The sequence below is a fragment of the Penicillium arizonense genome (genome assembly GCF_001773325.1).
Source record: "Penicillium arizonense strain CBS 141311 chromosome Unknown PENARI_contig034, whole genome shotgun sequence".
Taxonomy (NCBI): Eukaryota; Fungi; Ascomycota; class Eurotiomycetes; order Eurotiales; family Aspergillaceae; genus Penicillium; species Penicillium arizonense.
This window is the reverse complement of record NW_019173311.1, coordinates 166,905-179,999: the sequence shown is the minus strand read 5'-3', so window position 1 is coordinate 179,999 and position 13,095 is coordinate 166,905. Positions and strand designations below refer to the sequence as shown.

Sequence of the window (13,095 nt, the reverse complement as noted above, 5' to 3'; positions counted from 1 at the left end):
GGCATTGACAATACTGTTGCATGCCAATCGGGAGCAAGGTTAGGAGGTTAGGGTATGCACGGTCAAAGGGTCATCGGTCAAGAGTTCCGCTATCCCCAATCGGGAAAAAGCAGGTTGGAACCTTTGTGGATCAGCTCCACTGCACTAGGCCGCTTTGGGCTTTGGGCTTCATAACTTTCGCCCCCAGGGGGGTGTGGGGCCGTGTATAATGTGCAGCTGAACTGGTTTTCGCCATTATGATTATGAATCGGAATGTTCCATTGATCTGCAGGGAAGGGCAATCCCCGAGCTTATCTCCCCTAGGGTAAAGTGGTAAAGTGCCTAGCGTGAGCCTGGTTGTAAGCACTTGCTCGAAACGGATGGGGCCTCGGAGTTTTGCTCTGAATAGGAGCCATTATCAATGAAGGCCAGGGTAGCTTATATTGTCACTAGGACTGAAGAAGGAGAGTGGACCTCGGATTATGTCATGAGCACGAGCCACCCGTGAATGGGCTGCATTTGCCAATTCGGGATGCTTGGCCTCTCTCCTAGAGTCTCTCCACTGTTTCGGTGCGTTGCACTTTTAGAGAATTACCGAGGCCAAGGCGATGACCCATTGTCGGTCCACCGCTATGACTATTTCTCTTGGGGGTTTTCCGCACTCATACTCCTTTGGGTGAGAGCTGGGATCGCCGATCTTGTCTGATCAACTTGGCAGAGGTTCAAATTGCCCACTCTCCCCCCGGAACCTTAAGGGGACAAAAACACAAACAAGGTCTCGTGCGGGTGTTTACCCCTCTGCCATGGAATCACTTGAACCTGCCGTGACTTGGTCAAATAAGCGACTCCAGGAAAGCATGCAAAGTCGCCGACGGATCAAGGTATGACACCTACTTCCATTCCCGCTTAGACCATGTTCCGAAGCCATGAGACCTTGTATATGGTCCCATTTGGACCACCAGATTTTGCGTGCGTCGGGTTTATCCTACCGAATATATCTAACGGCTTTATAGTACAAGGAGAACCCGGGCTCAACCCCGACTTGTTTACATTGCGCTGGCCGCAATATACTCAGCCAATATCCGCCTCGACCCCGGTTGACCCGGATAGACATCAAATATCGATCCCCGTCTTCGTCCAGCGCTTCGTATACCTCAACATTGATGGGCTCGCCATTATCATCAATGACAGAAACCCGAACTCAGGCAACGACCGATTCAAAATATGCCCTTACGCAGACCTGCCTACCAGAAAAAATGGAAGAAACCCTCCATCTCCAAGACCTCGAACTGATGATGCACTGGTGCACAACAACCTACAAATCATTGGCGCGAGACCCCCCATCTGAAAGAATATGGCAAACCATCGTCCCGAACCTCTCCCTCCGATACCCAGCCCTGCGCCACGGCCTCCTAGCCCTATCAGCCCTGCACCTAGCATCATCAAGCGCAGGACCTTCCCGACGGTGGCGGTACCTCGACACAGCCCGGTCCCACCGAACACATGCGCTAAACGGACTCCGGCAAGACAGCCAAGACCTAACAGACCCAGAATGCAACGCCACCTTCGCCCTCTGCTGCATAATGCTCGTCTTCGCGTTCGGCTACTGCATTCTCGAAATCGAAAACGACGAGCCAGACGAAGACCAACCAGGCCCGCTGGATGAGTTCTTCGAGGTCTTCCAGTTGACCCGGTGGCTGCTTAGCATTCAGATGCGCCTTATTGACCGCATCTCTGTTACCGAGCTCGGGCCACTCATTGCACCGGATGATTCGCGCCCAACAATGCCTGATATGTCGCGGTTGGTGACTCTCTCGCTGCGCAGACAGAATAGTATGGAATCCGAGCGTGACCCAGCGCACCCGAAGGATCTATATGATTCTGCAATTGAGCATCTGAGCAATTCCCTCGAGCAACTGATGAAAGGCGGCGAGCCGAGGGTGTTTGCATTTTGTTGGAGTTTCCGTGTTCCAGAGCCGTTTTTGGACCTCATGACTTCGCACCAGCCTTTCGCGCTTGTCGTGCTGGCTCATTATGCTGTTATCTTGCATCATCTGCGGGATATGTGGTGGATGGGCGATTGGGGGACTAGGATTCTGAGGGAAATTGGGGATCTGCTGGAACCGGAATGGCGTGAGCTTATTAGCTGGCCTATTGATGCCACGGGGTGTTTTATTCCGGCATGAGGGTGGTGTGACTATTGCCCGTTCTTCGTCTTTTGGCGTGATTGTTCTGACCTTGCACGGTTTGCATTGCATTTCTAATGAGATACGAGAAGCGTGTAATTAGCGTAGACATTTGGATACACATATAGTTTGAAGTTTGAATGGAGAGTATCATTTTCAAATCTAAAGTGTAATAGAAAAAAAAGGGAAATCAAGCCTCGACCCAAGTAGACGCCGTTCCCCCGGTCCAAGGGTATAGTGAAGCATCTGATAGGACAAGGGGCAAAGATAAGAAATAAAAAAAAGCAAACACGCAAAACCTCGACTTTCGCCTGATAAGAGCAAAAGTCCTGAAAATAGTCTCCGCAGTTGAACACCACGTTCATCCTTTCTCCAGGACCATTCCCTTCAGCATCGCAACCATCAGAGTCAACCCAGAACCGAATATGAGCCCCTCAAAGCCCGACCCCGCATAGCAGAACAAGAACTAGCGCGATATGGCGCTAGACGATAACTGACTCCCACTCAAACAGGCAAAGGCGACCGAACCCTACCCAAGGAATAAGCTCAAGCAGAAGGCGACTCCTTCCGCAACTCCTGCCTCTCATGCTCAAGCTCCTTGACCCGATCCTTTGACTGAGTGCGCACACGCATAAGCTCAGCCTCCTGTTCTTGGATTTTCTTCTCGTGCTCTTCCTCCTCGGGCGTGGGGATGTAGGCATTTGCAACGCCGCCTATTAAGCGAACACAATGTGTTAGCCAGTGTCCATCCTATGTCTGGTCCATACCCATATCTTTTCCTGGGTATGATTTCATATGTGATTTTCTATTATGGATGGCAAAATCATACCTCGTCCAGTGTGGTGGGGAATCTGCTGTGCGCGCAACGGCGGCGACTCGACGTCTTGGCTTTCGCGCGCAATCTCGGGCCGGTCGGGGTCGTTGTGCACCATGTTTCCTGAGCCGCCGCGTCCGGTTGTGTAGACTTCTTGTTTGATTGTTGGGGTGAAGAGATCTTTTGGGGATGGTGCGCTTTGTTGGCGGCTTATGTTGCCTGTGGTGTTTTGTTAGTTATGGGCTGGTAAGTGGTGACTGAGGAACAAGGCGTGGTGTGGTGATGGGATGTGGGTTGGAACTGTGGGCGTCGGGTTGGAGAGCATTGCGATGGGCTTACCTGCGCCTCCGCGGCCATAGGAGATTTGTCGGCCTGACATTGTTGAATTTGAGGGCGGTAGATGGTCGACTCGAGGAGTGGCGGAGTGGGAGAGAGAGACAGCTGTGGGGAGAAAATCGCGCCCAGAAATGACGACAGAATTTTTTCGCCGGGTGGCTCTTCTTTATCTTTGTCCAATCTTGAGCTTTACATCTTCTTTTCTTCGCTTTCCTGCTTTGGAGATTTGAGGTCATAAATCTGCGCAGGGTTTCTTATCGAATCCGATCATCCCCGCATGCGTTCATGGTTGGAATGAGACTAACTGAATCTAGCGCCAAGCATCTACACTGAAAACCTTCGAAAGGAAATGGTACTATGTTCCGGGCTTATAAACCCCAATTATTTCCTATTTAATACAATGTTTATACTCAAATCTGCAGCGACCCCTAGACGGTATCGTACAGAAGTGGAAGAATAGAAGAAATGAGGCTATTAAATGGTGTAGCATATAGTAGAGGAGAGCAGTATGAGTTATCTACTCGAGAGTGAGCACTTGCTGTATTCTACTATCTCCTACCTACTGACCTTGATTTATACCTTCGACAAGTCACGTCTTGATCTCAAGATCAACTCAGATACACGAAATACGCGAGAAATCACGGTCTTGGCTGGTTATCTGGGCTGGACATTGTGATCCCAACTGGTTTTTACATGACGGGATGTAATCGGTATGCTTAATATGCATGGCGGCATTATGTTGTAAAAGGCCAGGCATAGTAGGCTAGCATTATCGTGATCTTTTGTCTATAATGAACCGATGAAAGAACTTGCACAGTATGCCTGCATGAATCCCGGAACGAAGCCATCAAGACCTCCACCGCTATATTCCTCACCTACCTGATGCGCAGAGGCAATTGTCTGCAGTACGCCGTGCGGACACATGACAACTTCATCTCCATGCAAATGAACATCAAGCCCTGTATCCATCTGTGCCACGGTCTGCAGCCTATATCGTTGGACCAATTTGTGCATCTCTGATTGTGAGGTATCGTTGATCCAAGCAGCGCCGAGGTCGTTGACGCCGGGGCCGACTTTCTTAGATTGGAGAGTGGGCGTCTTCCCACCTACTCTATCAGTGGCTTCAACCACCGCACGGGAGAGCCCGACTGCTTGGATAGCCAACGCTTCTCGGAGTCCACTCAGGCCCGCGCCGACGACCACAACGTCGACCGCCGTTGGCGAAGCGGAACTGGGGATGATATTGGAGGTAGAAGCCATCTTTTAGAACTGATAGAATGGTTGTTTGGATAGGATAGGGGTTGTTTGATGATCCAAAGAACGTTCAGTGACTAATAGTCGTTTTATAGAGTTCCGATGCAGAGTAGTATGGGCCGAATTAGGGTAAACAAGCGCTTGCGTGTCTACCTCCCTCAGTGGATGGGTAATCTGATCGACGATACGGAGCCCGCAGAAGCCATGATCTCATCAAACAAGTCGCTAGACGTAGTAGTTGAAGCCAACGGAGTATGCAATCGCATGGCCGTAGCTCGAAACACGCTAGTCCGTCAAAGGATAGGCGACGTTATCTGCAGGCCCACTCCGGCCATACTTCAACCTCTCATTTTCATGTCCCTCCTTTCTTCCCGTGAAGAGGTGCCTAATATGCAAGGATTGCTTGACTTCAAAACAGATGACCAAGGCCTATTCCGACCCTACAAAAGAACAAACGCCAAGAGGACAAAATCTGGATGCCTAAGCTGTCGCGCACGACACACCAAGTGCGACGAACACAAGCCAACCTGTGGGGGCTGCACACGCAACCATTTGCTTTGCTCCTGGACAAAGGCAAATGGGAGAACTACCCTGCGGTCTGTGTCTAGGCACGAGTGGTCTCCCCAAAAAGTCCCATCTCCACCGTGTCTCAACGTTCCATCACTGCGCTATGCACTTTCACATTGGCCTAGACTACGTGGACGATCGGTCGAGCAAAGCCTTCTTCACCATTATATCGAGAGGTCAGCTCAACGGCTCATAGTCAGAAATGGAATCAAAAACCCGTTTCTCACTTATGTTTTACCCTTGGCCCAGCAACATGATGCATTTCTTCATATTGTGTTTGCCATAAGTGCATCTCATCTTTCTTATGATGGTCGACAGTCCCATGTTTCTGCGTTGTCTCATTACGCGGTTGCGCTGAGGGAAGCCAAATATCTCATCACAGAACATGGGAACAACACTCGATTCAATCCTCTCGAACTCATGATACTACTTATTCTTCTGTGCAACTTTGAGGTGAGCTACCCATGCGCCCACGGTATGCTGTATTATGCCTTTTTGCGTTTTACAAAACAGACATGCAGGATATGCTTACTAACGACGGTTTTAGGTTATGGATGGCAATACAGATGGTGCAGTGATGCAGCACCTGCAGCCATGTTCAGCTCTGCTAGCTCAGCACAATCTTCTTGACCGAGTTGATTCAGATTGTGCGTGTTTCATTGCAGAGCAATATATGTTCTTGGGAGTGGTCAATGAATACCTGGGGCTGGGCCCTGTGGCCAACATTGTTCAACCAACGGCCACTGTCACTTCTGACTTTATGCAACTCCCCTATCAATCTTATTATCATGGGCGAAGCTCAGGGTGTGGATATGCTTTGTTCGAGATGGTTCCCCGGATTGCCCTATTTGCGACCAAACCAGGCAGGTCTTCTCCTCGGTATCTTGACCCCGAGATCAAGAAAGAATTCGATATGTTAGAGGAAGAAATATTACTCTGGGATATTCCTACATCATTGAATTCCACGACGGGGCCCGATAATGACGAGGTGACAGCAGCGCTCATCCAACAAGTGGCATTGCTTGTGACTCTCCAATGCGCTTTGAATGGCCCGGGGATGCCCGCACCTTGCATCCAGACCAAGATCGAAGCTTGTGTCTGCGAATCAAGGAAGCTCTTGAGGTCTATATCGCCATCAAGTGCGGCATGGGGAACCCTCCTGTGGCCCGCAATCCATATCGGATCGTGCATTACATCTCTGAAAGAGCAGAATGAACTTGTTTCGGCGATACTGAGTATGGAAAACAAGACCCACTGTTGTACCAGGCTAATGCAGTTCCTATCAAGCTTATGGGTGGCCTTGCGTGACGACGGAATGTATTATGGCCCTTATGGAATCCGGCCACTCATGGACAGAGAGGGGATCAAACTCAGCTTAGGGTGACTACGGAGAATATACTTCAATGCTTTCCCTACTCTGTCAAAGGGGATATATAAATTGGAATTGCCTTGTAAACTTTTTAAATGCATTGCGGTAAGATGAGCCCAATCAGCCGCGTTGCTCGGATTCCGCGGGTGCCGATGCTCTTGTGTTGACGTCGGTATGGAAGTGGGTCCGATAACATCGTTTATCCTCTTTAGGCATAAGGGCGTACTAATTGAGATGGTGGAATGAGGATCTTTGGCGATCACCCATGGTAGACTCCCGAGGTCCCGTGTTTCGTGGTTTTTTTCTCATCCCTGATCTCTCCAACACACCTGGGCAATCTTTGATGATATATCCGCAATGAGTGTGAAAAAGCACAATGTCGAACTATCAAGCGATATTGATTTTATCGAGACTCCTGCAGCTAAGCCCTCGGAATTTGAAACTGGAGAGGACTGCGGCATTGCTCTGACCAAGGTGAGTTCTATTTGTTCCATTGCCAGCTTCTCAAAAGCTTGCTAAATTTTTTCTTAGTCACCTGCCATTCACAATGGTCCATTGCCGGCCGATGGGGCTGGAAATGAGAGCTTCTCCAATCTCACATTGGCTGGCGCCCTCACTGGAGTTCCCGGCCTCCTGACCTTCTTCCTGGGTGGTGGGCTGAAGACCTTTGCTCTGCTCACCCTCATCTCGACTCTTCCTGTTCTGGTGGCCTTCTGGACCTGGACTTCCACCTACAGCCCACGCACCAATGACAAAGTCAAATTACCCGGCCGACCCATCGAGCATTACGTGACCTTCAAGCGCGAAGAGGACCGGTCGAAATGGCATGGGAAAAAGAAAATTCCCATGCAGACCTTCGCAGAAATGTACCTGGACGGCTTGGTGGATTTCAACGGCGACACACTCGACGTGATGGAATACCGGCACGATTGGGCGAATTTCGCATTCACCTGGGAGCTATTCAAGTTCATTGTCTTCACGTTCTTCATCGACGTCATCTTCCACACGAAGGCTCAAGATGATGAGCAGATCCGGCCCAACTACGATCGCGGCAACGACCATTACGCCTGGTTCCTCGGCCCTCGCATGATCTACACTTCGGGGATTATCTCAGACACGGAGAAGGAGGAAACACTGGAGGAAATGCAGGATAACAAGATGGCTGTCGTTTGCGAGAAGATAGGTCTCAAGGAAGGAGAAACAATGCTGGACATTGGCTGCGGTTGGGGAACCCTGGCCAAGTTCGCTAGTCTGAACTATGGCGCCAAAGTGACCGGGCTCACCATCGCGGAGAACCAAACTGCTTGGGGAAACGACGCTCTGCAAAAGGCGGGCATCTCCGATCAACAAAGCCGGATCCTGTGTATGGACTACCGTGATATCCCTCGCCAAAAATATGACAAGATCACACAGCTGGAAATGGGCGAGCATGTCGGCATCCGAAAACTCACTAAATTCTTCCGTCAGTGCTATGACATGCTTAACGATGATGGAGCCATGTATGTTCAACTCTCTGGACTGAGACAGGCATGGCAGTATGAGGATTTCATCTGGGGGTTGTACTTGAACAAATACATTTTCCGTGGCGCGGACGCTTCGACCCCTCTGTGGTATTATGTCAAATGTTTGGAACAAGCTGGATTCGAGGTCAAGGGGTGAGTCGTGATTCGGTGAATTTTTTGAAGTTGCTAAAGCTAACGATGGACAGAATTGATACTGTCGGTGTCCACTACTCCGGTACACTCTGGAGATGGTATCGTAACTGGGTTGGAAATGTCGAATCGATCAAGGCCAAATATGGACCGAGATGGTATAGGGTGAGTCTCTCTTCATATCAAGTTCTTTCTTTATGGTCGGATCTAATGCCCGGTAGATTTGGGAGCTGTTTCTCGCCTGGTCTGTCATCGCTTCTCGCGAAGGCTTCGCCACCTGCTACCAGATGGTGGTCGTCAAGAATCTGAACTCGACTCATCGCATCAATGGACTTTCTAGTCAGTTTGGCCTTGGTGGTGCCCTCGCATCGAGCAGGAAGGCGGGCAAGTCTCGTCTGCCTTGAAGGTGAGTGGTGGTATGGCAGATGGAATACTCATCATTAGATGTGCAGTGACAATATCCAGGCCAAATCCTGCGACCTTCCTGATGTTGCAGCTTCATTGGGCTGAAGAGAAATGACAGGTTTGATGCTCATACTGGCTTCTTCGGGCTCATTTTCTTCTCAAAAATTAAAAATTTTACAGCTCTCGATGTCACATAGCTTGCTATAGCAGCCATGAAAATATTTCATTTCATCTTCATCTCTCTTGTCCTTTGCAATCTAGTCGCGATATAACACGTAAGGGGAATCATGTCTTGAGGAAACGGAGTGTACAGACAGAGTCACTGAAGATATTCTGTAGCTTCGTGTGAATTCGCCAGCTCCGCAGCGGGGTCGGCGATCTTCCCCACGCCAAGTCAAGGAAGCCGAGCCGCGGCTGCTCTTTGATACTTGGCACTTGTAACCGAGAGCATATAAAAGGCTCAAAAGAAGTAATGTACTAACTTATTTATCTCACAGCCATCATGATCTTCGATCCTAGCGCAATCGACCTCCCACCTTCTTACGAGAAGGTTCAAACAACCGGACATGTCGTCGTCTCGCACTATCCCCATGGTGCACCGACAGCTACACCGGTAGTTGTTGTCACACTCAACCGGCCTGCCAATCAGAATGCCTTCACTGGGCAAATGGTACAAGACTTCGAGAAGCTATTCCCAATGTTCGACGTCGATGAGCGGGTGAAGGTCATTGTTTTGACAGGTGCTGGGAAGACATTCTGTGCTGGAGCCGATCTCGATATTGGCTTCGGCGGTGGTACAAAGAGAGAGGAGAGATGGGCGGATCATCGTGATGGGTAAGGAGCATCCTAATGATTGACAGATGAATGTGGCTAACAATCAATGTTCTAGTGGCGGACGAGTGGCGCTCGCTATTCACAGATGCCGCAAGCCTACTATTGCAGCTATGCAAGGCTCAGCCGTGGGTGTCGGCATGACTATGACTCTGCCAGCAATCATTCGGTGAGTAAATTGACCTCTACGGATTTTGCCACTATCATTAATATGCACATCCTCTAGAATCGCCTACGAGAAGGGCAAATATGGCTTTGTCTTCGCCCGCCGAGGTATCACGATGGAGTCATGCTCTTCATATTTCCTCCCTCGGCTGGTGGGCCACTCCAATGCCAGCTATCTAGTCAGCACGGGCGGCGTGTTTCCACCGACATCCAAGCACTTCGGCGATCTATTCAACGAGATTCTACCCGATCCGTCGCAAGTTCTACCTCGTGCTATCGAGCTGGCGACAGAGATTGCGGAGAATGTGAGCCCTAGTGCGTCATATCTGAATCGGGCATTGATGTGGCGCGACACTGGGTCTGCGGAGGCTGCTCATATTGTTGAGTCTCATGTTATTTATCATATGTTTGCTGCTCCGTACGTTATCCCCGTCCTGGAACAAGAACAGTTGATTTGGGCTTTGCTAACCTTTTACACAGGGATCAGAAAGAGGGTGTTACTGCTTTCTTTGAGAAGAGGAAGCCGAATTTCAAGGCCAATCTTGATGATAACCCGCCGCCTAATGTGCCTTGGTGGACTGAGGTTGATACTGGACGGAATCCCAAAGCTAAGGTTTCTAAGCTATAGTTAGATGGAGCTAGAAATTCATTCAAGACTAGTCATGTTCCTTTTGAAGGCAGTAACAGATATCATTGATGTACCAGCAACTGAAGTTGATTTTCCAGCCGTTGTTAAATGCAAAAAAAAGGAGATAGCGATTCAAAAGTAACCCGAATTCAACGGCGCTGTTAAGGCCATTCCCAGATATATTGCAATGCTCCAGGTACCAAGACCGCTAATGTATTGTGACAAAAAAAACACCAACCCGAACAAGAAAGAAAGTTGCCAGATTGGCTCGGGTGGACCTTGCAGGGACCCAATTATATTGACATGAACAAAAGGAGATGCTTCAAATGACAGAAAGGGGAGATTAATCAAGCAATGAAGTTGCGGCGCTTGCGGTTGTAAGCCCGTTGGTCCTTCAGCCACTGTCGGTATCCCTGCACACTACCAATCTTCTCGCCGTAGTAATCGGGAACGGGGTTGGCAATCGAGTTGGTCGATGGGTCAACACGGAAGCGACGAATGCGATCGAAGAACTCTTTCTCTTTCTGGAGATAGAACATAACACATTAGCAAACTCTCCAAAATCCCGTCCATCCCATCGCCTTGGGTTCACAATTACTCACCGTCGCAACGGAAGGCTTATATTTCCTGTATACCAATCCCCAGAGACCGTTTCCAACCATCGGCCCAAGCAACCATCCAATAGCACCACACGCAGCGGTCGCCAATCCGAGAACAACGAATGGGTCCAGGCCCATAACCTGCGCGCCAAGGGACTCCAAATCCTGAGCGGACAGAATCTGCACACCAGCCGTAGTCGAAAGAGCCGCAGTGGTAATGGATGAAGCAAGAGAATAACGGCGACGGGAAGCGCGGAGCTTGAAGAAGGAGTCCCAGTCGAGCTTGACTTCCTCGTTGCCGGTACCGTTACCAGAAGCAGTCGACTGTGCGCGCAGGCCAATGGGGCGGGTGGAGATGGTCTGGGTCTGTGGGCGGGTGTCCAGGGTCACGGGTGCCGCCATGGCTGGGCGAGCTGTTGTCGAGCTGAGGCGTGTGAGCTGCTTGGAGACTGTTCCGGAGGTGCGTTGGTTGAGCGGACGGAGGGCGCCGGCGAGCGAGGGCGCCGCGGGGTTCAGTCGGCTGAAGGTTATCGCTGTACGGACTGACATGCTGATGGGGGTTGGGTTCATTTTGAGGTTTGGTTGTTGGCCTTGCAATGGAGATGCTTGCCTTGCTGAAGAGAAGGAGAATTGGTGTGGAGACGGATTATGTCAGCGAATGGGCTCCGCAGTGACGAGACCGGTTTGTCGTTTACTCTAAGAAGATATCATGCAATTCAGTTGTGGATCTGTGTTAGAGCGTATAAAAATAATGGCTTTATCGAGTATAAGTGGCTCAATGAGTGTTGTACTCTATGAGATTTTCGCGAAAACAAGGGTTGACGGAAATATATATATTATATAGAGGGGTGATTCGATGCTCAAAGGTGCCGGCGAGCAAGTTCCAACCGGAAGATTAACTGGACAAATGCTCCTTCATGGAAAGAAACGTCTTAAAAAGTAGATTAAATTGCTCTGACTTCCGAAACATATGTTTAAGATGACTTAATTCCAAAACATATCCATGGATAGACGCTGATGATGCAACGAAATGCTCGACATGTCATATATCCAAAGCACCAAGAGGAATTTATACAAAAAGATCACTGAAGCCTTAGACCCAGCCCAGTGCGACGCACTCTAGTTGGTCTACCGTAAAGACACCCTCTACAGACCTTCCTTACGCTTGATGTCACCAGGACGGGACTCCGGCTTGAGAGGGCTACCAAACCCATTGACGCGCCCGAAGAGCCACTTGAGAGTTATGGTGCTGAAGGCCATCACAACAGCACTAAGAGTGAAAAGAGCAACGCGGCCAGACGGGGGCAAAGCCTCGAAGATGGGGTATGGGTACCTAAACGAGTCAGTAACGTCGGAAGAGGCCGGGAATACACATACCATCCATTGTAGGAAAAGCACTGCTCAATCCAGAACCAGTAGCCAAGGGCTATGGTACCAGACAGTCCCAGTGCAGGGAATATGCTGATGGTCCAAGGTGGTGAGAGGAGCAGTAGGTCAATCAACAGCACCACTGAAGGAACTGCGTGAAAACCGATGTCTAGAGCAGAAGTCAGGGAAATTTCAAAGAACGCGAATGTAGTTGGCTAGCGTACCGGCATGCAGAGGTATCACTACCCACTCGGGAATCACGAGACGCTCATCGATCTATGAAATAGGTTAGACGAGAATGTCAAAATCCGGGGTCAAACTTACCAAGCGAAGGCCCCAGTACAGGACACTAATCAAGACCTCCAGTGGGGCACTGCACACCGAGAGGAGATTCTTGACGAGAAACAGTCGCCGAGACAAGGTGACATCCGCCAGTAAGGCAACAGCAAACGTAACGGTCGACAGGGAAAGACCAATCACGGTCAGATATTGGAAATGCCACCCATAGGCCTGGTTACTGGAACGGGTTAGCAGATCGTCTTGTATCAGATTAAATGATGCCGAAAACCTACGCTTGATTGGGATTTTCATGCATGCTTTCCCGGAATGTCAGCGTGACCCTATAGGGGTAAATCTCGGAAAGGGACCCATACTATTTGAAAGACCATAGAAAGCTCGAGAGACCGGCCAGCTGAAGCGCAACCGGTCAGTCAGTGAACCCCGAAATCACCGGTGAAAGGACCATGGGTGCTGCTTACATGGACCAAGGCTGACAGGCCACGAGAGGGACTGGGCATCCGCTGAAGCGGGTGCCTCTTGATGAGGTAGTTTGCCATTTGGAGGAAGTGTTGTAGGCTACGAGTGAACACTTTCGGTTTAGCCCGCGAGGTCCTAGAAACCCAACTCTCCGAGGCGATCAAAGCGTTAGGGCAAGGAACAGGA

At 49.9% G+C, this 13,095-nt stretch overlaps 7 protein-coding genes across 7 annotated transcripts; 3 read left to right on the top strand and 4 right to left on the bottom strand.

Annotated features, from left to right (window-relative positions):
• Positions 1-782: 782 nt before the first annotated feature.
• PENARI_c034G03109 (uncharacterized protein) lies at positions 783-2,165 on the top strand (the record flags this gene model as incomplete). Its single annotated transcript, XM_022636697.1, has 2 exons — positions 783-860; positions 993-2,165. The coding sequence occupies 2 exons, from the start codon at positions 783-785 to the stop codon at positions 2,163-2,165; spliced, it is 1,251 nt and encodes a 416-aa protein (XP_022483396.1).
• A 546-nt stretch (positions 2,166-2,711) lies between these two features.
• Positions 2,712-3,358, bottom strand: PENARI_c034G07892 (DUF3602 domain-containing protein; the record flags this gene model as incomplete). The annotated part of the gene is made up of 3 exons (XM_022636727.1): positions 2,712-2,878; positions 2,995-3,198; positions 3,319-3,358. 3 exons carry the CDS (start codon positions 3,356-3,358, stop codon positions 2,712-2,714), a joined length of 411 nt encoding a protein of 136 aa, XP_022483417.1.
• Positions 3,359-4,101: 743 nt separating this feature from the next.
• Positions 4,102-4,575, bottom strand: PENARI_c034G02123 (uncharacterized protein; the record flags this gene model as incomplete). The annotated part of the gene is made up of 1 exon (XM_022636691.1): positions 4,102-4,575. The coding sequence occupies one exon, from the start codon at positions 4,573-4,575 to the stop codon at positions 4,102-4,104; it is 474 nt and encodes a 157-aa protein (XP_022483450.1).
• A 96-nt stretch (positions 4,576-4,671) lies between these two features.
• On the top strand, positions 4,672-6,520 carry PENARI_c034G08304 (uncharacterized protein; the record flags this gene model as incomplete). The annotated part of the gene is made up of 2 exons (XM_022636732.1): positions 4,672-4,821; positions 5,684-6,520. The coding sequence occupies 2 exons, from the start codon at positions 4,672-4,674 to the stop codon at positions 6,518-6,520; spliced, it is 987 nt and encodes a 328-aa protein (XP_022483415.1).
• Positions 6,521-6,862: 342 nt separating this feature from the next.
• On the top strand, positions 6,863-10,186 carry PENARI_c034G07778 (uncharacterized protein; the record flags this gene model as incomplete). The annotated part of the gene is made up of 9 exons (XM_022636725.1): positions 6,863-6,979; positions 7,037-8,160; positions 8,214-8,322; positions 8,379-8,550; positions 9,060-9,396; positions 9,452-9,562; positions 9,620-9,976; positions 10,039-10,123; positions 10,181-10,186. The coding sequence occupies 9 exons, from the start codon at positions 6,863-6,865 to the stop codon at positions 10,184-10,186; spliced, it is 2,418 nt and encodes an 805-aa protein (XP_022483410.1).
• Positions 10,187-10,533: 347 nt separating this feature from the next.
• PENARI_c034G09255 (presequence translocated-associated motor subunit PAM17) lies at positions 10,534-11,355 on the bottom strand (the record flags this gene model as incomplete). Its single annotated transcript, XM_022636737.1, has 2 exons — positions 10,534-10,710; positions 10,789-11,355. 2 exons carry the CDS (start codon positions 11,353-11,355, stop codon positions 10,534-10,536), a joined length of 744 nt encoding a protein of 247 aa, XP_022483440.1.
• A 576-nt stretch (positions 11,356-11,931) lies between these two features.
• Positions 11,932-12,989, bottom strand: PENARI_c034G06256 (androgen-induced gene 1 family protein; the record flags this gene model as incomplete). The annotated part of the gene is made up of 7 exons (XM_022636717.1): positions 11,932-12,118; positions 12,163-12,322; positions 12,378-12,429; positions 12,478-12,670; positions 12,726-12,749; positions 12,807-12,844; positions 12,912-12,989. The coding sequence occupies 7 exons, from the start codon at positions 12,987-12,989 to the stop codon at positions 11,932-11,934; spliced, it is 732 nt and encodes a 243-aa protein (XP_022483461.1).
• Between the last annotated feature and the right edge of the window lie 106 nt (positions 12,990-13,095).